Source organism: Corvus hawaiiensis, chromosome 3 (genome assembly GCF_020740725.1).
Source record: "Corvus hawaiiensis isolate bCorHaw1 chromosome 3, bCorHaw1.pri.cur, whole genome shotgun sequence".
Lineage (NCBI taxonomy): Eukaryota > Metazoa > Chordata > Aves > Passeriformes > Corvidae > Corvus > Corvus hawaiiensis.
In genome coordinates this window covers 587025-608718 of record NC_063215.1, presented here as the reverse complement: position 1 = coordinate 608718, position 21694 = coordinate 587025, and the positions used below count along the sequence as shown (strand labels likewise).

At 66.8% G+C, this 21694-nt stretch overlaps 2 protein-coding genes across 6 annotated transcripts; one reads left to right on the top strand and one right to left on the bottom strand.

Annotated features, from left to right (window-relative positions):
• Positions 1-626: 626 nt before the first annotated feature.
• LOC125322819 (cytosolic carboxypeptidase-like protein 5) lies at positions 627-21203 on the top strand. 5 transcript variants are annotated; one of them, XM_048297017.1, is made up of 14 exons: positions 628-920; positions 1365-1536; positions 2494-2660; positions 3308-3485; positions 3721-3899; positions 4780-5323; positions 5856-6025; positions 7318-7453; positions 7887-8077; positions 8960-9165; positions 11651-11751; positions 12035-12081; positions 12281-12369; positions 16819-16937. In XM_048297017.1, the coding sequence occupies exons 1-14, from the start codon at positions 724-726 to the stop codon at positions 16839-16841; spliced, it is 2400 nt and encodes a 799-aa protein (XP_048152974.1). In that variant the 5' UTR covers positions 628-723; the 3' UTR covers positions 16842-16937. The 5 variants fall into 5 exon arrangements, 4 of the variants coding, with proteins under 4 accessions (XP_048152973.1, XP_048152974.1, XP_048152972.1 ...); XM_048297016.1 differs by lacking the exon at positions 16819-16937 and having other exon boundaries at positions 627-920; positions 12281-12720; XR_007202236.1 differs by lacking the exons at positions 11651-11751; positions 12035-12081; positions 12281-12369; positions 16819-16937 and having other exon boundaries at positions 629-920; positions 7887-8146; positions 8960-9044.
• Positions 12675-13216, bottom strand: OST4 (oligosaccharyltransferase complex subunit 4, non-catalytic). Its single transcript, XM_048297019.1, has 2 exons — positions 13114-13216; positions 12675-12969 (listed from the first exon to the last, which is right to left on the bottom strand). The coding sequence occupies exon 2, from the start codon at positions 12966-12968 to the stop codon at positions 12855-12857; it is 114 nt and encodes a 37-aa protein (XP_048152976.1). The 5' UTR covers position 12969; positions 13114-13216; the 3' UTR covers positions 12675-12854.
• Positions 21204-21694: the final 491 nt, after the last annotated feature.

Genomic DNA, 21694 nt, shown 5'->3' with positions numbered 1-21694 from the left:
CCGGGTTCTCTCAGGTGTGTGCGTATGTGGGGGCACCTGTGTGTACTGTGCACACCTGTGTGTACCTCTGTGCACACCTCCATGTGTCCATACACCGCTGTGTCCGTGCACAGCCCTGTGTCCATACACACCCGGTGTGCCCGTGTTCTCTCAGGTGTGTGCGTGTGGGGGCACCTGTGACCACCTCCGTGCACACCCCTGTGTCCGTGCACACCCCTGTGTCCGTGCACACCTCCGTGTGTCCGGTCACACCCCCGTGTCCGGTCACACCCGGTGTGTCCGGTCACACCCCTATATCCATACACACCCCGTGTGTCCGTGCACACCCCTGTATCCATACACACCCGCTGTGTCCAGTCACACCCCTGTGTCCATACACACCCGGTGTGTCCGGTCACACCCCCGTGTCCATACACACCCGCTGTGTCCGTGCACGCGGCCGGGAGCGCTGCCCGCGCGGAGCCAGCCGTGGGCGTGGTTATGTTAATAAGGGGGCGTGGTCATGTTAATGAGAGGGAGTGGTGGGGCACGGTCGGGGGGGCGTGGTCGGGCCGGAGCGGCGGCGCCAGTGCTGCTGCGGCCGTTGCCGAGGCGCCAGCCAATGGGGGGGCCTGTTGCTGGGAGGCGGCAGCCAATGGCCGCGCGCGTTGCTGTTGCCGGGCGGCCCGTACCGGCCGTCCCGGGGCCGTCCCGTGGCGATGCCGGTCCCGGCCCTGCCGGGCCATGGAGATCCGCTGCGGGGGTCTCCTCTTCAGCTCCCGCTTCGACTCGGGGAACCTGGCACACGTAGAGCAGGTGCGGCCGACAGAGCTGGGGGGCGGCCCCGCCGCCCGCGCCAACGCTCTCCCCCCCGCCGACTACGAGTTCAACGTGTGGACGCGGCCCGACTGCGCCCACACTGAGTATGAGAACGGCAACAGGTACCGGTGGGCGAGAAAACGGGGAAGGGGCGACTGGTACCGGGCGGGGGGCCCAGGGGTGGCTGGTGCGGTGTGGGGGGGTCGGTGGGGCTGGGGGGCTGAGGAAAGGGGCTGGGGAAGGCGGTGACGTCAGGGGTGCCCTGGGAGAGGGTTCGGGGGGTCTGTGCCCTCCCCGGGGTCTAACGGGCTCTGGCGGGACGGGGCGGTTCCACGTGGGTGTGCCTCGGGAAGAGGGGTCCGTGGGGTTGGGGGACTGAGGAAAGGGGCTCGGGGAAGTAGCGGGCTCAGAGGTGCCCTGGGAAGGGGGTCCAGGCGGTCTGGGCCCGCCTCTGCTGGGGCTCTGACAGGCTCTTGGTGGGGCCGGCTGGGTGGGTGGAAGAGACACCGGCGAGGTCGGGGACCCGCGGGCAGGGGCTGAGGCGGCGCCGCTCCACCCCTCCCCAGGTCCTGGTTCTACTTCAGCGTGCGGGGGGGGGCTCCGGGGAAGCTGATCAAGCTGCACATCCTGAACATGAACAAGCAGAGCCGGCTGTACGCGCAGGGCATGACCCCCTTCGTGCGCACCCTGCCCGTGCGCCCGCGCTGGGAGCGCATCCGGCAGCGGCCCAGCTTCCAGGTGAGAGCGTGGGGTGTTCCCCGCGCTGGGTGGGGGTCGGGCAGCCAGGGGCCCTGTGCTCGTGGCAGGGGCAGCTCTGGGAGCACAGACAGCCTTTGCTTCCTGCACTGGAGTGACCCCCAGCTTCTGCTGGGTTGGTGGAGCAGCTGGTTTGTTACTGGCATCTCCGAGGGAGGGATAGAAGCAGCAACAGCCCATTCCCAGGGCCACATTCAGGAGAGCTGGGGCTGGGCATAGGCTGCCATGGGGTGTTTTCCCTGGGGGAATGTGAAACTCCATCCCAAGCACTACCTGTGCTTCCCATCCCCTTCACTGGGTGGCCTGAAAACAGCTCTTTGTGACAGCAGGTGCTGCTGCCCCGGTGAGGGGCACATCTGGAGAGTGGGGGGAGCCCTGGGGGGCACAGCTGAGGCGTGAGACTCCCAGGAAGTTTCTCTGGTCTGGTTGGAACTGCCCAGGGGAGTTGTGGTCTGAGCCCTCCTTGTTCTGCATGCCCTGCTGTGGGGAAGCGGCAACCCTCCCAGCACCCCACTCTGAAGTAGAGAACAGGGGCTAGAGAGAATCACTTAGTCCTGGCATGGTTTGAGTTGGAAGAAACCTTAAAGCTCATCTTGTTTCCATGCTTGCCATGGTCAGGGGCACCTTCCACTATCCCAGGTTGCTCCAAGCCCTGTCCAACCTGGCCTTGGACATTTCCAGGGATCGAACATCCCTCCCTTTTCCTGACATGGGATAGGACAAGTGGGGTGAACAGAGAGCCAAAGGCTCTGCAGGGAGCAGACCAGCGTGTCTCGACATGAGCAGAGCCAGCTGGGCAGAGATTCCCATGGGCATGGCCAAGGGCGAGTGGCCACGGGCACCCCCAATGCCTGATGGGGGCCAGAGGAGAGCAGTGGGGGTGTGCTAGGGTGGCTCTGCCCCTGTGCCTGTGCCCAGGCCTCTGCGTGTCCGTCACAGGTGGTGGAGACGCAGTTCGTGCTGTCCTTCGTGCACCGCTTCCTGGAGCACCGCGGGGCTACCACCTACTTTGCCTTCTGTTACCCCTTCTCCTACACTGACTGCCAGGACATGCTGGCACAGCTGGACGGCCGCTTCCAGGACTGCAAGCACATGTCCCCCAGCAGGTGTGCCCCCCACGTTCCCTTTCCTGGCTTTTGTCCCACCTTCCTGGCTTTCACACCTTTCCTGGTCTGTGTCTGCTTGTGTTTTTTCCCATGGGGAAGCTCTGTCTGCAGCAGGAGGGTCTCTGTGTCCTCCCTGTCGGTGCCTGGCCCATGCTTCTCTGTGCCCCAGCTCTGCATAAGCAGTGGCAGCAGCTTGCCCTGAGCTACCCATGGGATTCCAGAGGATCCCTTATTGTTCTGGAGCCCAGTCCCTCCTGCCAGAACGGGTTATCTCCCTGGTGGGATGAATCCCTCAGTGCCCTGTTCCGCCTGCTGGGATGTGTTGTCTCTCTGATGGGGTGACCTGACCTCTGCCGGGTCTGTCTGTGCACGAGCTGATCACTGCTTCCACAGCTGGGGGGGGTTGGGCAGGGCAAACCCCAGCCCTGGGCCTTCCTCCTTGCCCTGAAGGAGCAGCTGCTCGTGTCCCCAGCAGCCTCTGAGGGTATCTAGCAGTGAACAGCCCAGATGTGGGGGTGGTCCTTGTGGGGCTGGGGCCGCTCAGCTCCCGGGGCGCAGAGCTCGGGCTGCGGGTGCGGACAGCATTCCCAACCCAGCTGGGAGCCCCCTCGCTCCTGGGGCTGGCTGAGTTCCCTCTCTCCCTGCAGCCCCCTTGACTCAGTCTACTACCACCGGGAGCTGCTCTGCCACTCTCTGGACAAGCTGCGTGTGGACCTGCTGACCATCACCTCATGCCACGGCATGCAGGAGAAGCGGGAGCCCCGGCTGGACAAGCTTTTCCCAGACACCAGCACACCCCGTCCACGCTGCTTCACCGGAAAGAGGGTGAGAGACCGTGCTGGTGTCAGGGCTGGCCAGGGACGGGGGGCCAGCAGCCCCTGTGGTGGCCCATGTGTTGACACCTTACTGCAGCCCCCATGTCTGTGACCAGAATGGTGTCATGTCCCCAAGGGCTGGAGCATTTGGGCAGAGTTGTGGAGCAAAGTCTGTGGGACTCTTCCCTATCTCAGTGTCCTGGGGCAGGCAGGACACCTCCCTCACCCCGTCTATTTGTCCCCAGGTGTTTTTTCTCAGCAGCAGAGTCCACCCAGGAGAAACCCCCTCCAGCTTCGTCTTCAATGGCTTCCTGGACTTCATCCTGCGGGAGGAGGATCCCCGTGCCCAAATGCTGCGGCGGATGTTCGTCTTCAAGCTCATCCCTATGCTGAACCCCGACGGGGTGGTGCGGGGCCACTACCGGTGAGTGCAGAGCCTGGCCGGGCTCTCCTGCCTGGGAGCCTGCTTTGTGTTTTTGTGGAATCATTTGGGTTGGAAAAGTCCTCCAAGACCATTGAGTCCAACCATTCCCCCAAGAAAAAGAAGCAGAAGCCATTTATTTGAATATTGATTGATAGATGTGAGTAAAAGGTGAGTGTCCTTCACTGATGGGTGTAGATATGGAAAAGGCTGTGAGTTTGCTGAAGAAGGGATCTCAGAAGGCTGGTAAAGTTTATAAAAATCATAGAATCCTGGATTCACTTGGATTGGAAAAGCCCTGTGAGACCATCGAGTCCAACCATCCCCCAGCACTGCCAAGGCCACCACTAGCCATAGCCCCATGTGCCACATCCACATGGCTTTTAAATCCTTCCAGGGATGGGAAATCCACCCCTGCCCTGGGCAGCCAGTGCTAGGGCTAGACAGTCCTTTCCATTAAGAAATTGTTTCCAATATCCAGCCTAAACCTTCCCTTCAACTTGAAGCTGTTCCCTCTGCTCCTGTCCCTTGTTCTCTGGGAGCAGAGCCTGACCCCCACATGGCTCCATCCTCCTGTCACGGAGTTGCAGGCAGTGTCAAGGTCCTCTCTGAGCCTCCTTTTCTCTAGGCCAAGCCCTTCCAGCTCCCTCAGCCACTCCTGGTGCTCCAGCCCCTTCCCCAGCTCCATTCCTGTCTCTGGGGAGGATCATGCAGGGCTCTGCCACACTGAGGTTCTCAGTGCTCTGTCACCTTCTGGCCATGAGGGGTTGGTTTGGCCATTGTACTCCAGGACAGAGCCCAAAGCCCTTGGCATTCCAAGGTGAGCTCAGCTCTGCTGGTGCACCCTGGAAGGTCTTGACGTCTCTCTGCTCTCTCTGTGCAGAACCGACTCCCGTGGGGTGAACCTGAACCGGCAGTACCTGCACCCCGATGCCGACCTGCACCCCGCGGTGTACGGGGCCAAAGCCGTCCTGCTCTACCACCACATCCACAGCCGTGTCCTGCCGGGCTCTCCGGACTGGAGGACGTTTGTCTCCCCACTCAGCACCAACTTGCTGAGCATAAAATCTCCCAACTGTCCCATTCCGGCTGTGGAGGCCACATTATCAGAGCTGGACAAAACCAACAACCTCCGCAACTCCCCTGGCACCTGGCATGCCGGCACCCACTCCTGCCCGGCTCAGGATGCCCGGCTGTCAGACAGCTCAGACCGAGCTGCCTGGATCCTCCCATCGAGCCACACCAGCGAGCACTGTGAGGAGGGGCCGTGGAGGCCTCCCCCATCCCCTGTCCCCGAAGCTGCTGAGCCCCCAGAGCCCATTGCGCCCCGGGACAGTGGCCTGGCCTACTACGTGGACCTGCACGGCCACGCGTCCAAGCGTGGCTGCTTCATGTACGGCAACAGCTTCAGTGATGAGAACGACCAGGTGAGGGCACAGCCGGAGTCCGGGCTGCTGCGGCTGCCGGGATCCTCCTGCTGCTCTGCCTACTGCCCAGGGGCCCCAGTGCTGGGAGAGGGGCATGGAATTCCCTGTCACAGTTCCTTCCTTTTCCTTCTCCTTTCCTTCCTTCTCTTTTCATTTCTTCTTCCTCCTTTCTTCTTCTTCCTCCTCTCTCTCCTCCCCCAGTCGGGTGACCAGGGCAGCAGGAGGTCTCAGATTCCCCCTGGGAGCTGGCGTGGGCCAGCAGCCAGCTGCCCTCCTGAGGACTAAGGGTGAAGAACCATGCCACTGGGCTCCCTCCTATCCTCCCAGCTGGCTGTCAGGAGAGCCCACTGGGAGTTGGACAGGGGGTGGGCAGCATGCCCTGGGCACAGCTGGAGCTTGTGAGACCCTGGAACTGTGGGCAGAGTGGGCCCAGCCGACCCTGGTACAACCCTGTGCTCGGCACTGGTCCCACTGGAGCAGGATGAGCAGCCAAGGGCCCCTGGTCACCCCTGCTGCTCCCTGCACTCTGCAGGTGGAGAACATGCTGTTCCCCAAACTCATCTCCCTGAACTCACCTCACTTTGACTTCACGGGCTGCAACTTCTCCGAGAAGAACATGTACGCCCGGGACAAGCGGGACGGGCAGTCCAAGGAGGGCAGCGGGCGCGTGGCTGTCTACAAGGCCCTGGGCATCATCCACAGGTAGGCTAGCGCCAGGGGCCCATCCAGCCTGGCACTGAGTGCTTGTGTTAGGTGTGGGATGTTGGACAAAGGGGGAACCAGTTCCATGGGACAGACGCATCCCGCATGGCCCCAGGGCCTGTCAGCAGAGGTTGGGCCTGGTTGTGCCGGGTGCTGCCGTGTTCCTGAGACACAGGCTCAGCCAGGCTGCTTTCCTTCCTGTCCCTCCCCATCCCTCCTGCAGCTGCTTCTTCTCCCTGCTCTTGCATGGCTTTCTGAGGGGAATTCTCCTCTTTCCTGGGTGTTCCTGTCTGTGTTGAGCTGTAATTAAGCAGAGTTGCAGTGGGCACAGTATCGCCGTGGCTGTGTGTGAGATTCTAGCCTCAGTGATCCTGTGAGTCGGGGATACCTGTGATCCACCCCTCTCCCACATGGGATGGGATATTCCTGGCCCATTCCTGTGCTGGGAACATATCACTGGGTGAGGCAGCCAGACCCACAGACTGGAGGTTCTCTCAGTTTCCTCAGCGCTTGCTGTGTGCTCAGCTGCAGCTTCATGTCCAGCACCAGTCCAGCCCCACATGAACAAACACACACATGGGGCTTTGGGCTTGGGTCACTGGGGTACTTTGCTCTGTGACTGACCTGGAGCAGCCCAGGTTGGTGATCCAGCAGTGACAGCCCAGTAAGTTCTGGGAGTGCTCACGGTGCACGTGTGATCCCTCAGGCAGACTGGGACAGAGCTGCTCAGATTTTCTGCTGTACTGGCCCTGCAGCTGTCTCTGGGCAGTGGGACAGATGGGAGCCATCCCAACTGGCAGCTCCTAGCCCACACTTCTCCATCCCTTATCCTCTGGGAGGACATGCTCCAAGACACCTTGAGGGTCAGGGGAAGGGTATGGCCACCCACTCCCTGGATTGTTGGTGTTGACATTAGATAATTCCCTTTCTCCACCCATCAGGGACCCCCCATTCCCATCAGCTTCCAGAGGTGACCGAGAGGTCTCCTCACAGGGACCTTGGCACTTTGGATGACATCCATCCCGAGTTCCCATCATGCTGGTCTCTGGTACATCCCTGCATCCCCACACAGGGCATGGGCCGTTCCTGCTGTCAGAGGGTGCTGTCCTCAAAACCCTGCCACTTCCCCTGCACTTCTATGTGCTCTGGAGCAGGCCCCCCTTCCTGGTGCAATGGGACCCCCTTTCCAGTGCCCTGAATCTGCTGAAGTGGCTCTCCCAGGGGAACTTGTGGGATGACCCCAGGCCTGCTGTGGGTTCGTGGGGTAACGGGGGCTCCCTCGTGCCCCACAGCTACACCCTGGAGTGCAACTACAACACGGGGCGCTCGGTGAATAGCATCCCGGGGGCCTGCCATGACAACGGCCGTGCCAGCCCCCCGCCACCACCCGCCTTCCCCTCCCGATACACCGTGGAACTCTTCGAGCAGGTACAGAGGGCCCAGTGGAGCCTGGGTGGGCTGGGATTTGGGGCTGGGGTTTCTTTCCTCCACTTGCTTTTCTGTCCCAAGCTCTAGGGAGCTGCCCCTCTCCCCAGTGCCCCCACTCCCTGGCATTCTCCGTTCCTGGAATCCCCCCTTCCTGGTACCCTCATCTCCCCTCATGCCCCCCTTCTCCTGGTGGCCTCTTCTCCCTGTGACCCCCTCACTGCTGCCCCTCTCCCCAGTGCCCCCCACTGTATCCTTCCTTCCCTGTGTCCCCCTTTCTTCCCCCATGCTTCCCCTCTTCCCATGGTCCCCTTACGCACTGTGCCCTCTCATTGTGCCCTCTCATGCTCACCAGTGCACCTTTCTCTTGTGCCCCACACTCTCCTGTTCCTCCTCTCTCCTCATGCCCTCCTCACCTGTGCCTTCTCCTGGGCAGGTGGGCCGGGCGGTGGCGGTGGCGGCACTGGACATGGCTGACTGCAACCCCTGGCCACGGATCGTGCTCTCGGAGCACAACTGCCTGGGCAACCTGCGTGCCTGGATGCTGAAGCACGTGCGGGGGCTGCGCGGCGCCAGCGGGGGCCCGCGGAGGAGAGGAGGTGCCAGGACCCCCCCCAGGAGCTCCACGTAAGGGCTGGCTGGGGCGAGCGCGGGAGCTGCAGGATAACGGCACTTAGCGATGATAAATGTCCCCAAGTGAGTCACTTGCCAGGGTCACCTGCCCTGGCCCTAGCTCCGCCAAGCTCTGGGAACTGCAGGCGTCAGTCCCTCTGCTCTGAGCCATCAGCAGAGAAGGGCAGAGAGTGAACTGGTTGGGATTCACCTGCCCCAGTAACCTGGGAAGTCTCTCCTGCATAAGCGCTAGACTGGGATGGGAGAGGCTGAGGGAGCTGAAGAGGAAGCTCAGGGGGACCTTCTTCCTCTCCTCAGCCCCCTGACAGCAGGGTGGAGGCAGGTGGGGGTTGGGCTCTGCTCCCAGGGAACAAGGGACAGGACAACGGGAAATGGCCTCAAGTTGTGCCAGGGGAAGTTCAGGCTGGATATTGGGAACACTTTCTTCATGGAAAGGACTGTCCAGCGCAGGCTGGCCAGGGCAGGGGTGGAGTCTCCATTTCTGGAGGGATTTAAAAGCTGTGTGGATGTGGCACTTGGGGACATGGCATAGTAGTGGCCTTGGCAGTGCTGGGGAAGGGTTGGACACGATGGCCTCTGAGGTCTTTTCCAGCCTCAGCAATTCTGTGATCTGGGACTGGGGGTGAGGAAGTGGGAAAAAATGCTACTGGGACAGCGATATATGGCACAGGGCACTGGGGCTGCGGCTCTCAGGGACATCCTGGTGGCATCCTTGTCCCCAGCTGTTCACCAGCTCCTGGGGAGAAGTCCAGAGCTCTGCCAGAGGTGGTGCCACGGCCGCTCAGCACTCGGTGCTGGGCTGTGATGGTGGGTGGGGGGTGCAGAGGGGAGCCCCCCTCACTGTGCTGGACTGACCCCCATCTCTCACCCCTCCAGTGGGCTGCCCACCTCGGCCTCTGACAACGCACTGGTCCGTGCCAGGAGCTTCAGCAACGGCACCAGTGGGAGTGGGGGCAGCCAGCAGGACTCCCCTCGGATCCGAGCCTCCCCCAGCTTCACCTTCGGCAGCCCCAGGCCCCCGGCAGTGGCCACAGCCTCCCAGAGCCCCCTGAGTGGCGGCAGCGCCCCGGCCCTGGGCAGAGGTAAGCCAGGCTGGGGACCCCTTGCACGCCTGCTGCAGCGCCTGTCGAGCTGCTGTGCGGGACCACAGCTCTGAGGGAGGTCGGCGGCAGCATGTCCTGGTCGGACACAGTGACACTGGGTTTGTGTGGAACAGTGCATGTGAGGGGCCCCTGTCCCCACAGGAGGGTCCTGAGTCGGGTCAGGGCTGACACTGCACAGCAAGACCTTCAGTTTTACAGCCCAGCTGAGCTCTTGCTCCACGGGCCTCCAGCCTTGGCTGGGCAGGAGCTGCTGCTGCTCCACTGGGATGTGGGGGGCACTGGGGCTGCAGGGAGATGCCCCCCTCCCCAGTGCCAGGGCCACGGGGCTTCTGGAGAAGCCAGCACAGAAAACCTTTGCTCAACTTTCCACTGCTCCCAAGCATTCCTGAGGCCAGCAGGGACACACCAAAGTGCCTTTCTCCTCTTTAGGCACTGGCTGGGCAACAGTGGGTTGTGACCTGTGGCTGTGGTGAAGTGAGCTGCCAGGGCGCACCAGGGGGTTTCCAACATGCAGACTCCCCTCTGGTGCGGGCTGATGTGCCACAGTGGTGCCAAAGTCAGGCAAGGCCCTGGCTATGCCCTCTATGCCGGCATTGCCACCATGGGGCAGGGGCTCAGGGCTGTGGGGGCAGGCAGTGGCACCCCTGTGCTCCCATCCACTGTGGGGCTCAGGCCTGGGGGCACCGTGCTCCAAAGCGTCCCAGTGCTGAGCTGGGGGCGGGTGCCAGCCTGTGTGCCTGGGTGTGCCTGAAGCTGTGCTTGTGTTGACCTCTGTGTTCCTCTGGTGTTTGTTGCATTGTCCTCGGGGTTTGCTGCCCAGCCTTCTGTCATGACTGTGTCTTGTCTGCCATGAGAACATGGTGGGGAGGAAATAAAAGGCTGATGTTCTCATGGGCACGTTGTTCCGTCTGTTCCTTTGGCCGGGCCCACCTGGAGCGACCCCTGGCCCTATCCCTGGCTGAAGGGACTGGGGACAGCTGGGGGTGTAAGCAGGAACAGACCGTCTGAGCCAAGGGGCAGAGCCTGGTCCATGGTGTCCATGGCACTGATTGGGTGGGGTCTCCTGCCTCCCTGGCCCATGGTCCCCACTGGCACGGCCTCCTCCAGCACAGTGACCAGCAGAGTGCCCTATGGCACACTGCACCCTCACGCTGCCTGACACTGGGACCCAGCTCTTCCTCCCCTACCCTGGCATCAGCTTGACCTGCTCCCTGCCTGCCCAATCCAGCTCTCCCGCCACCTTCTCCCACAGCGCCGCCACTCCCCACCTGCGAGGGGCCCAGCACTGGCGGCACCGCTGTGTCTACCCGGGGCTCGTGGCCCAGGGATGCTCTGACCCCGTGGCTTTGCCTTCTGAGCCCCGTGCTGGTGCCCTCACACCGGCTGTGCCATCCCAGCCTCTGCGCTCCCCAAGCAGCGGGGAAGGAGCCGAGTGTGTTCGGAGGTGTGATAGGGTGGGGGCTGGGATGGCACGGGGTGAAGACCCTGTTGCCCTGGTCTTGTCCCACCCTTCCCCTTCTTCCCCATGTCCCACTCTAGCCTGGCCACATCCTGGGGAGCCCAGACCTGTGTTCATGTTAGGGTGACAGGGTCTCTGCCAGACCCCCAGTCACACCCTCAGCTGCTGTTGGCCTTTGCTGGCTGAGGTTGGTCACCAGATTGTGCTGTTTTAGTCCAGGTGAAGCCAGCTGCCACTTGCCAGTACCTCCACTGGCAGCAGGGGTTTTGGAACATCCTGCCCAACTCAGGCTCCTACTTGCAGGGTCCCATTTGCTGTGGGGTCTGGCCCTGGCTTCACCCCAGTGGGGAACATGGCCTCACCACCTCACATTTTCAGTGGGATGGGGAGAAAACTGGGTTGGGATTAAGACTGTTTAACCAGGTGAGCAGAAACTGGGAGCAAAACTGAGGCAACTCAGGTGTTCCTTTGGTTCTGTCCACTGCAGCCAGGCCCCCAAACGCCTTCCTTTTTTCCCCCAGCTTGCCTGGCTGAGCAGTGTCCCATGCTCCAGGACATACCCTGGTTCAGAGGGCATGCCTGTGCCCCCAGCTCCTCACTCCTGGCTAAGCCTGGCCAGCACGGTCACACCAGTGCCATGGGAGCTCAAGCCAGGAACTCGGCTGGAGCTGGGGCCAGTGATGTGCAGAACCACCAGCAGAGCCGGGGCAGAGCCCGTTGCACCGGCAGTGCGGGCTGGGATTGAGCTCTGTGCCCATCACATCCTCCGGCCGGCGTCGGCCGCTGCCAGGGCACCCCCTCGGTGTTGGGCTGTGTGGGGGCCTGGCCCTGGCAAAGCTAGCAGGGAGGGGGACTTGGTGTGTGGCCACTGCAGGGTACCGTGTCACTAGGCTGTGCCAATGTGCCCCATGATGCCTCCGTGCCCAGCATGGGCAGCTGGTGACTCCACCAGGGCACAGAGCCCCTCACCAACACGGGCTGAGCTCTGTCTCCTCTGTCACACAGGGACTCTGCCCACGGGCACCCGAGCAGCGCTGAGCACCAGCCACAGACCACGGGAGGCCCAGCGAGGCATGGAAGAGCCCCAGGATATGGCACCTCTGCAGGTATCAGAGGCACCAGCAGGGAGGGAACCTGGGGGTGCAGCAGGGCCTGTGCCCTGGGAAGGGGCTGCCCCGTGGCTCTGCCTGGCTGGGCCCTTTGGGGAAGACCTTTGGGGGCGACATGTTTGGCAGGCTGCCCCAAAGACTGGGAGCCCCTCAGGGGCTGGGAGCCTCCCCACCTGTGGGGCTCTGCCAGATATTTCTGTTCTGCAAACCTTTACCCAAGACACGGGGAAACCCCAGGGACAAAGACCTGGCACTGATCCTCCTCTCCCTTCTCGCACAGGTGCTCCCAGTGAAGCTGAGTGCTCGGAGAGCCCCAGAGAGGCCTGGGTAAGTGCTGCTGCCAGCTGTGGTGTGAGGTCATCTCAGAGCCCTTGCCGACAGCAGGGCAGTGGGAGCCCGGAGCAAAGCCCCCGCCAGGCAGGGGGAGCTGGGTGACCAGACACCCCCAGACAGGGGGCTGTGGGGCACGAGGAGCTGGGGCCGGCGGGAGCATTGTGCCCCACTGACACCACTCTCTGTCCCACAGGGCTCTGCCCGGAGGCCTCCGCGCCCCCCGTGAGAGTGCCGAGCACCGAGGGACCCTTCCTGTGCTGGGGCAGGGGCCCGTACCCCCAGGTACGGCCCCGCAGTGCCGGGGAGCTGCGGCACGGGCAGGGGTCCCCCGGCCCTGCACTGCCCCGTGCCGGCAGCACCTGGGCAAAGGCACTGCGGGCCCCCTGCCCACGCCGCTGCCCCCCACCACAGCACCCGAACACCGGTGCCCCCTTTCCCAGCTCCTGCCAGCAGCTCCTCTCCTCCTGCGCTGAGCCCCCCGCCCGGCCCGGCCGAGGGGCTCCCGTGCTCCCACCCCAGCCCCGCTCCTCCCCGCGGGCCCGGACGAGAGCCCCGGGCCGACGGGGGGGGGTTATGACGTCACACGGTTTTGTCGTGTATCATCGTGTTTCTGTTAAAGCTGGTTTGGAAGAAGCTCGGCCTCGCGCCTCTCGGGGCCCCGCGCTCGGATCCGCCGAGGCTCCGTGGCGCGGCCCCGCGGGAGGGAGGGGCGGCGGTGCCGGTGCCGGTGCGGTGTCATCGCCGTGCAGGGGTTCCCGGCGCTTCCCTCACTCCTGCTTCTTGGGGTTGTTGACGGCCACATAGTGGTAGAGGACGACGAGGAGAAAGAGCGAGACGCCCAGCATGTTGGCGAAGATGGCGAGCTGCACGTCCGTGATCATCCTGCGGGGGAGGGGGAAATACACGCGCTGGCATCCCGCAAGGACCTGCGGAGGGACCCCACCCGCAGCAGGACCCGCTGAAGGCCCCTCACGCCCCGACGCGGGTGCTCCTCCCCCAGCGGAACCCCGCGGCTCCCGGTCCTGCCTGGGGCTCCCGCTGTCCCCGGCTCGCGCTGTCCGCTCCGGGCCCGCCGCTCCGACACGTCTGCCTGCGAGCGCGCCACTTCCGGCCGCGGGGCACGGCGGGAGCCGCGCGGCCCTGGCGCTGACGTCACGGCAACCGGGCCGCGGCGGGCTCGTGGCGTCACGGCCCCGGGCCCGCCCCTCGCCCTCCGCCCCCTGGCGGCTGCCGCCGGCTCCTTCTCCATACAAGGCGCGGCGCGAGGGCGGGGGCGGGGCGAGCAGCCCGGGGCGGCCGCGGCCAATTAGCGCTAATGACACCAGTGACAGCTCATTACAGCTGCTGACAGCGGGCGCCGCCGCGGGGCTTTAGCGGGACGGGCTGCACTGGGCTTTGCTGAGACGCACTGGGGCATACTGGGGTATACTGGGGTGTGTGGAGGCACACTGGGCGACGCACTGAGCTGGAGTATACTGGAATGTGCTGGGACGTACTGGGGTGGGCCGGGGTGTATTGGGATACACACTGCAGGGTGGTCTCCAGCCGAGGGGTTCCAGCAGCGAGTCCCCCCGGGATCCCTGCGCCCCCAGCTGCGCTGTTCCCCCCCTCGGCCGCAGGGCCCCAGCGCTGTCTGGAGTCCCCTCGAACACGGCAAAGCCACGATCCCCCGCAGCCCTCTGTGACCCCCCCCCACAACTCCCCAGAACCTCCGAGAGCACAGAGGAGGTGACACCATCCCTCCCCTGGGAGCAGCCACGGCTGGGTCCTGGCCAAGCCCAGCCCCGGGCCCCTCGGCTCCGCGTCCCCTTCCCCGGTGTCTCCCTCCCCCGCATCCCCCTTCCCCCATGTCCCTTTCCCCCGCCCCCTCCCCCCTCCAGCTGCCGGCAGCTGTTTGTGCTTAACCCACACTCGCGGCTCCCCGAGGGCGGGGGGTTCCCGCGCCCTGACGTCACCGTGGGGCCAGGGCCAAGGCGTGATGTCACCGCGAGGCCGTGACGTCACCGCGCGGTCTGGGGAAGCCATGGCATCACCGTGGGCTCAGGGCCACGGCGGCCCGAGGTGGCCGCGGTGTGAGCTCTGGCGTTCCAGTGCCCCCAGTATTCCCAGCACGGTGTCAGGGTGGGGCTGGGGCCGTGGGGCAGCCCCCGGCTCGGTGCTGGCACCGGGACGCGTCACCTGGCACAGGGTCACGGGCACGCAGGGACGTGGCACTGCTGGATGTGGTGGTGGCGGGACCTGTCGCTGCTGTGCCCGGTGCGGGGGTGAGGAGCGAGGGCACCGACGGTCGGGGACACACGGGGCACCGCGCGAAGCCGGTGCCGGAGCTGGTGCTAGTGACGGAGCGGTGACTGTGGCGTGCCGGTGCCGCAGAGGTAGCCCCGGCCGCCTCGCCGGCCGCCCGCGCCCTGGCCCCCTGCCCGGCCTCTCTGGCTGCCCCAGCCCCGGCCCGGCCTAACGAGGAGCAGATGTGGCGGCGGCGGGGCCGGTGGGGGCCGCGGTGCCCGGCGCGGCCGGGGCGGGGGCGGCGGCGGGCAGGAAGCGGGGGGCCCCGGGGACCCCGCCGGCGGGCAGCGGCGGCGGGGCGGCTCTGGTGGCGAGGGGCTGGCCGAGGGGCGGCCGGGGGGAGGGCAGAGCCGAGCTGAGCCGTGCCGAGCCGCCCAGAGCCGCGGAGCTGCGACGGGACACCACATGCGGTCCTGAGCCGCGCCGGACCAGGCTAACCGAGCCGAGCGGAGCCGCCCCAGCCCAGCATGGCACCCTGGCTCTGGCCGTGCCTTCTGGCCGCACAGGCCCTGGCCGCCAACTTTCCCCCCCGGTATAGCCTCTACACCGGCGGGGCCGCCCCGCTCGCCCCCGGCCCGGCCGCGGCCCACAGCGGTGCCCGGGCCGCCAGCCGGCACAGGTAGGAGCCAAGAGCACCGGGACGCACCGGGACGACCCAGGCGGGAACCCCGGCACCGGCCAGGCACCGGCACGTGCCACGTCCAGCCCGGGGAGCGGCGGGTCCCGCCGGGGCTGGGGGCTGGGGGCTCCCCCGGGCCCGGAGCGGGTGGGCAGTGGGCGCACGTGGAGGGTGGGGGCCGCCGGTGCAGCGGGGCCGAGGATTCTGGGCCGATCTTTCTTCGGCATCCACGCGTGGGTCAGCGCTGCCGGAGAGGGGGAGAGGGGCCTGGACCTACCCTCTCCCCATCCTCGTCCTGTCTCGTGCCGTGGGCAGCGTGGGGCCGTGGGGCAGCCTGTGTCTGTGGTTCAGGGCGTTGCAGGGGCGCAGGGCTGGGGACGGCCCCACGCTGGCTTGGGGTCCCAACGTATTCACCGCGGGCACATCACCTCATCCGCAGGGCTGGAGCTGCCCCGGCCCCACGGTGGCCTCGAGGGGGGATGGCAGGACATGGCCGTAGCCTGGGGTCCCTGGGGAGGGGCACCTCCGGCGCCGCCGTGGGGCACGGACACGGTGGAGCCGGTACCTGCGGCTTTGGGGGCTCAGCGGGGGCTCTCCACGGGTCGGGGTGTGCAGCCCTCCATCCCCGTGGCTCGGGGAGCACGGGGGGTGTCCCCATATCCTGCCCGTTCAAGGGAGCTCTGGTCCCATCCCACGCCTGGGGTGGGGACAGCCCCGGTGCGGGGCGGTGGGACCCCAGGGCAGCCCGGGGGTCCCAGGGCCTCGCGGGTGCAGGGCTGGGACCGGGGGGGAGACGAGGGGGGCCGTCGTCGGCGCAGGAATTCCTGGCGGCCCCCGGGGAGGAGCTGGAATCCAGCCGGGGCCTGAGGGGAACCAGCCGGGCTGACGGGAACCGGCCGCCGCACCGGGGCCCCGCGGCGGGGACCCAGGCCCAGAGGCCGCTCCCCGGGGGGCTACTCCGTGGGGCTGGGGGCCCGAGCTGGGCTCCGGGCTTCGGGTCCGTACCATATAAGGCTGCGACGGGGTCCCTGCAACGGGGCCAGGCTGGAGTCCCACGCGGGGGGGCTGGGGTCCCCACAGCCTGTGGGGCTGGGCTGGGCTGGGGACCCAGTGTGCGGCTGCCCCAGCCGCTCCTGGCCCAGCGGCACAGAGGGGGCAGAGAACACGGCGTCAGTGATGGGGCAGCATGCAGGGCGCCCGTCCCTGGGCCAGGCAGCGCAGGATCCACAGCACAGTGTGATGGGGTGTTGGCACCCTGCTCCTGGCAGAGCCCCATCCCTGCAGGGCTCCCCAGGGCAGCCGCATGGCTGGGGGCTGCAGCCGTTTCTGCAGGGTCGCCAGGCAGGGTTGAGGGGCGAGAGCCGGCCCATTAACCCGCCGCATTGGGCCATGACGGTGCTACCGGTAGGGCTGGTTGGGCAAGCACAGGAGCGCGCCGGGGGATGCGGGGTGTGCCTGGGGAGCTGGTGTGTGTCAGGGAATGCCTGGGGCGGGGGGTGTTGCTGGTGTCTCTGGCAGGGTGATGCCTGGTGCCTGCTCTATGCCAGGACAATGCCTAGTGTGTGACAGGATGCTGTGCATGTTGTGTGCCAGGACAATGCCTGCTGTGTGCTGGAATGATGCTAGGTCCATGCTAGGGCAATGCCAATGGCTGCTCTGTGCCGAGATGATGCCTCATGTATGCAGGACAGCACCTGGTGTGTGCCCAGATGATGCCCAGCATGTGCCATGCTCGGTCCATACCAGGACAATGCCTGGTGTGTGCCGGGATGATGCCCTGTGCCAGCGCATTCCGGGTGTATGCCCTGACCCCCTCTCTCCGGCAGGAACTGGTGTGCCTACGTGGTGACACGCAGCGTGAGCTGTGTGGTGGAGGATGGTGTTGAGAGCTTCATCAAGCCAGACTATCAGCCCTGCCCCTGGGGGCAGCTCCAGTGCCCCCGTGTCCTGGCGTGAGTGGGGTCGGGATGGGGCTGGAGGGCTCTAGAGGGGTTCGGGGCGTTCTGGGGGGCCAGCACAGAGCCAGGGCGAACCACGGCCATGCCGCCGCCACTGCTGTTTACCCGTACCGGGGTCATGTTTACTTTTGCGCAAGAGTCAGTGGCCTCAACTGGTGCTGGAGGGTGACCGGCCACTGTCCCCCCCATCACGTGCAGCCAAAACCCTGGGGCACCCCGCAGCTCTCTGGACCAGTGATGGGATGGCACTGGTGTTGGGGTGATACTGGTGACAGGGCCGGGCAGGGGTAGCCCCCCTGACCACTGGCCGTTGAGCAAGAGACCGGCGCTGCTGGGTCAAGCTACAGCCTGTGCTGGCTTTGGTCCTCTGAGGCAGCCCCACACCCCTCCTGGCACCCCCAAACCCCCTGTCCCCTCCGCCTGCAGGTACCGCAGCTTCCTACGGCCCCGCTACAAGGTGTCCCAGCGAACGGTGTCGGAGCTGGCCTGGCGCTGCTGCCAGGGATACTCGGGCCCGGACTGCAGCGAGGGACCCTCTCCAGCATCCCCCCAGCCCACCGGCCGTCCCCCCCCCCGGCCCGGCCGCCCCACACTCTCTGGCTTCGGCAACCCCCTCAGTGGCCTGGGAGGTGAAGGTAGTGCTGGGGCGGGGGATACGGTGGTGGGGAACGCGCTGGTGGGGGAGTGTGTTGTGGTCGTGACCGTGACGCTGACCCTGGCGGTGCATGGCAGGTGGCGGAGACACGGAGAAGGTGCGACGGCTGGAGGAGCAGGTGCGGCGGCTGAGCGAGCAGCTGGAGGAGCTGCGGGCCGGGCAGGAGCCGCCCCGGGCGGCAGTGGAGGGGCAGCCCGGGGGCGAGCAGCCGGCTGACGGCCCCCCCGCCGAAGTGCGGGAGGCGCTGAGCCACCTTCAGCGGCGGCTGGAGGAGCTGGAGACCCGCCTGCGCCGCACCGAGGGCGGCCGGGATGGCCCAGGGGGGCCGGGGGGCCCCGGGACGGCGGCGCTGCATGAGCTGGAGCAGCGGCTGCAGGAGATGTGCGCGGCGTGCACGGCCGGCACGGAGGGGCTGCGGCGGCAGGCGGCCGAGGACCGGGAACGGATGCGGGCACTGGAGAAGCTGGTGGGCTCGGTGGACCAGCGCAACAGGGATGCAGTGGAGTCGGTGCAGCGGCACATCAGCAGCCTGAGCAGCCGCCTGGCCCCCGCCCCTGTGGCTCCCCCGTCCCCGGACCTGCTCCGTCGCTTGGCCGAGCTCGAGCGGCGGCTGGAGGGGCTGCCGGTGCCGGCGGCGGTGCCGGGGCCGGGACAGGTGCTCGCGCGGCGGCTGGCTGAGCTGGAGGGGCGGCTGAACGCTTCACGCGCCGGCCCGTGGCCCTCCGAGCCCGAGGGGAGGCCGGGTGGGCTGTCGGGGCGCCTGGCCAACCTCAGCCGGGCAGTGGAGGGGCTGGTGGCGAGTGGGGCCCAGCGCGGCGCCCGCCTGGACCAGCTCGAGGGGCTGCTGGCCCGCTGCGGCCAGCCCTGCCCAGGCCAGGACGGGGTGCTCGGCCCCCACCTCCGGCAGCCAGAGGACACCGAAGGTCTCTGGGGGGACGAGCTGGCTGGGACCCTGGGAGGGCTGCTGGGGGCGCGGGGGGAGGCGCTGGCCGAGGAGCTGGAGCAGCTCCGCAACCGGACAGGGCGGCTGGAGGCGGCTCTTGGGGACCTGAGCGGTGACCCCTGCTCCCGGCCCTGCGCCTCGCTGCCCCCCCGGGAGCCGGAGCAGCTCCAGCCCGGCCCCACAGAGCCAGAGGAGCTGGATGCACCGCTGGAGGGGTTCGGTGTCTTTAGGGGCACGTCACCCTCGGAGCTGCGGGTGCTGCGGGGGGAGCTGGCAGCAGCGCTCTCGGCCCTGAGCAGGCTCAATGCCACGGTGGAGGGGCTGCAGGACGCGCTGGAGCAGCAGGACACCCGGCAGCGCCAGCTGGCCGCCGTCACCGACCGCGTGGTGGCCGAGCTGGACCAGGCAGCGGCAGCGTCGGCGGCGCGACAGGCTGAGAGCGAGGAGCGGCTGGAGGCGCTGGCGCGGGAGCTGGCGCGGGCCGGGGGCTGCCCGGCAGGGCTGGAGCCACGCGTGGCCAAGCTGGAGGGGGTCTGCGAGCAGCTGGAGGCGGTGGCCGGGGGGCTGCGGGGCGTCCGCGAGGGGCTGGGCCGGCACGTGGCCGGGCTGTGGAGCGCCGTGCGGGACCTGAACGCCACGGCCCGCGCCCAGGCCGCGCTGCTGGACAAGGCGCTGGACCTGCCCCCCAGGCTCGGCGCCCTCAACGCCAGCCTGGGGCACCTGCGCGGGGAGCTGCACCGCCTGGCACAGCTGGAGCGACACGGTGCGGGGGCACGGGGGGGACGCGGGAGGCTGCGGGGCTGCAGGGACGTGGGGGGACGTGGGGCGTTGCAGGGGGCGTGGGGCTGCAGGGATACGGCGAATTGTGGGGGTAAGGGACTGGGGGGGATGGGGGCTTATGGGGCTCCGGGGGGACAGGGCATCCCAGGTCTGTGGGGACATGGGGATATGGGGCATGGTGGGCACGTGGGACTGCGGGAACGGTGGTGGAGGTGTGGGGGCACGGGGATGTGGAGACACGGGGTCACCAGGGAGTGCAGCAGTGGGGTGTGGGGAGGCAGGGGCTTGGCTGGGTGGTGCTGTGGTGTGGGCACACAAGACCACAGGAGGATCCCAGCTGTGGAGCTGCAGTGTGTGGGGACAAGGGGAGATCACACATGGGGGCACCAGCCATGGGGCCAAGGTGGCTCTAACCCCTTCCTCCCTCCAGGCCCCCCCGGTCCCCCTGGACCTGCTGGCCCCATGGGCGAGACAGGCCCTCCTGGCCCCGCTGGGCCCCCTGGCAAGGATGGAGAACAGGGTCCCGTGGGCCCCCCCGGTAAGGCTCAGCCCCCCCATGTGCCCCGACCACACGGGTGTGGCCAGACCCCATCCCCGGGGGTCCCACCCCAAGCTGGCCCTGCAGCCCCTCCTCATCTTTCCTGCAGGGCTGCCCGGAGAGAAAGGTAGGGCTGGGGCTAGGGGTGCAGGGAGGACCATGGAGAGCTTGGGGGCACGTGGGGAGCTGGGAGGGGCTGCAGACTGGGGGTCTGCAGTGGGAGCGGGGGACAGTCTGGGTTGGCATGGGCAAGCACAGGGCACTGGGTGGCTGGGGAGCAGAGGGGCTGGGCACATGGTGGAGACGTGTGGTCAAGGAGAGGCATGGACACTAAAGGGGAGGGTATGGAGGGGTCAGGGGGTGTGGCTGCTGAGCTCGGGGGACAAGGGGCTGCTGGGCTGCGGAGGGTTAAGGGGGCGAGGGAAGGCGGTACAGGGGTGCCATATCCTGACACCGTGCCCAGGCGAGGTCGGGGAGCCGGGCTCGGTGTCCCGCGTCGCTTTCTCGGCTGCCCTGAGCACCCAACGCACGGAGCCAGGCACCGTCCCCTTCGACCAGGTGCTGCTCAACGACGGTGGTGCCTACGATCCCGAGACAGGTGAAAGCCCACGGCACAATGGGGGTGCACTGGGGGCTGTGGGATGGTTTTGGGGTGAGGGATGTTGCAGTAGGGGCTGTGGGGTAGGAGGGAGCTGCAGAGTCATGGGGGGAGCATGATGCCAGGTGTGAGGGCCTGTCCCAGGATGCCCTGCTGACCTTGGGGTGCTGCAGGAGATCCGAGAAAGCCCGTTCTGGGGGCACCAGGGGTCCCTGGAGGTCCCTGATCCACTCTTCCTGTCGTAGGCACATTCACAGTGCCGGTGCCCGGGCGGTACCTGGTGAGCGCAGTGCTGACGGGGCACCGGGGCGAGGGGCTGGAGGCCGTCCTGTCCCGCTCTGGCCATGGCATTGCCCGCCTGGACTCAGCTGGGTTCCAGCCCGAGGGGCTGGAGAAGGGGCCGGTGGCCGCGCAGGTCCCCAGCCCCGGTGCCCTTGGCGTCTTCAGCCTGCTGCTGCCGCTGGCGGCCGGCGAGACGCTGTGTGTGGACCTGGTGTCGGGGCGCCTGGCCCACGCACCCGACGAGCCCCTCACCGTCTTCAGCGCCGCCCTGCTCTACGACTCCGACGAGCCCTAGAGCTGCCGGGTCCCCCGCGGGGGCACAGCCAGGCCGGGGGGTCCCCACGCCCTGCCGGGACCCCCACCCCCCACCCCCTTATTTATCAGCACCCCCCAGCCCTTGCTGTCCCACCGTCACACGCCCCTGCCCCACACCGCCCACCCTGGACGCCCTGGCCTCCCACGCCGCCCCACGGCCCCCGGCCCCCCACTGCCCCCCCAATAAAGATGCGGCACTGGGTTTTGTACCCATGGCTCTGGTTCCATCCCTCACCCAAGGGGGACATCGTGGGGAGGGGGGCTGGTCCCTGCCAGGTGTCACCATGGCACCGAGCTCCATCGTGGCCCCAGCAGTGTCATCCCTGTGCACTGCAGGGTGGGGGTTTGGCAGGGGGGTGAAGGGGATTTCCAGCTGTTGTGGTGTGACTGGGACGGTTCTGAGGAGACTGGGAGGTGCTGGGACCTTCCAGGTGCTGTAGTCATGTCCTGGTGTGCTGGGGCACCCTCCAGTGCCCCGTCACCCCCGGATGATGATGGGTGTGCTAGTGGGGGGCTGGAGCTGGTGGGGGTGACAGGCGGTGGTACCTGCCCAGGGGGGGTCCTACAGAACCGCCTGGCTGCTGAATCACCCCCGGGGCTGGTTTCACCCCCTGCCATTGGGTCGGCCGTGGG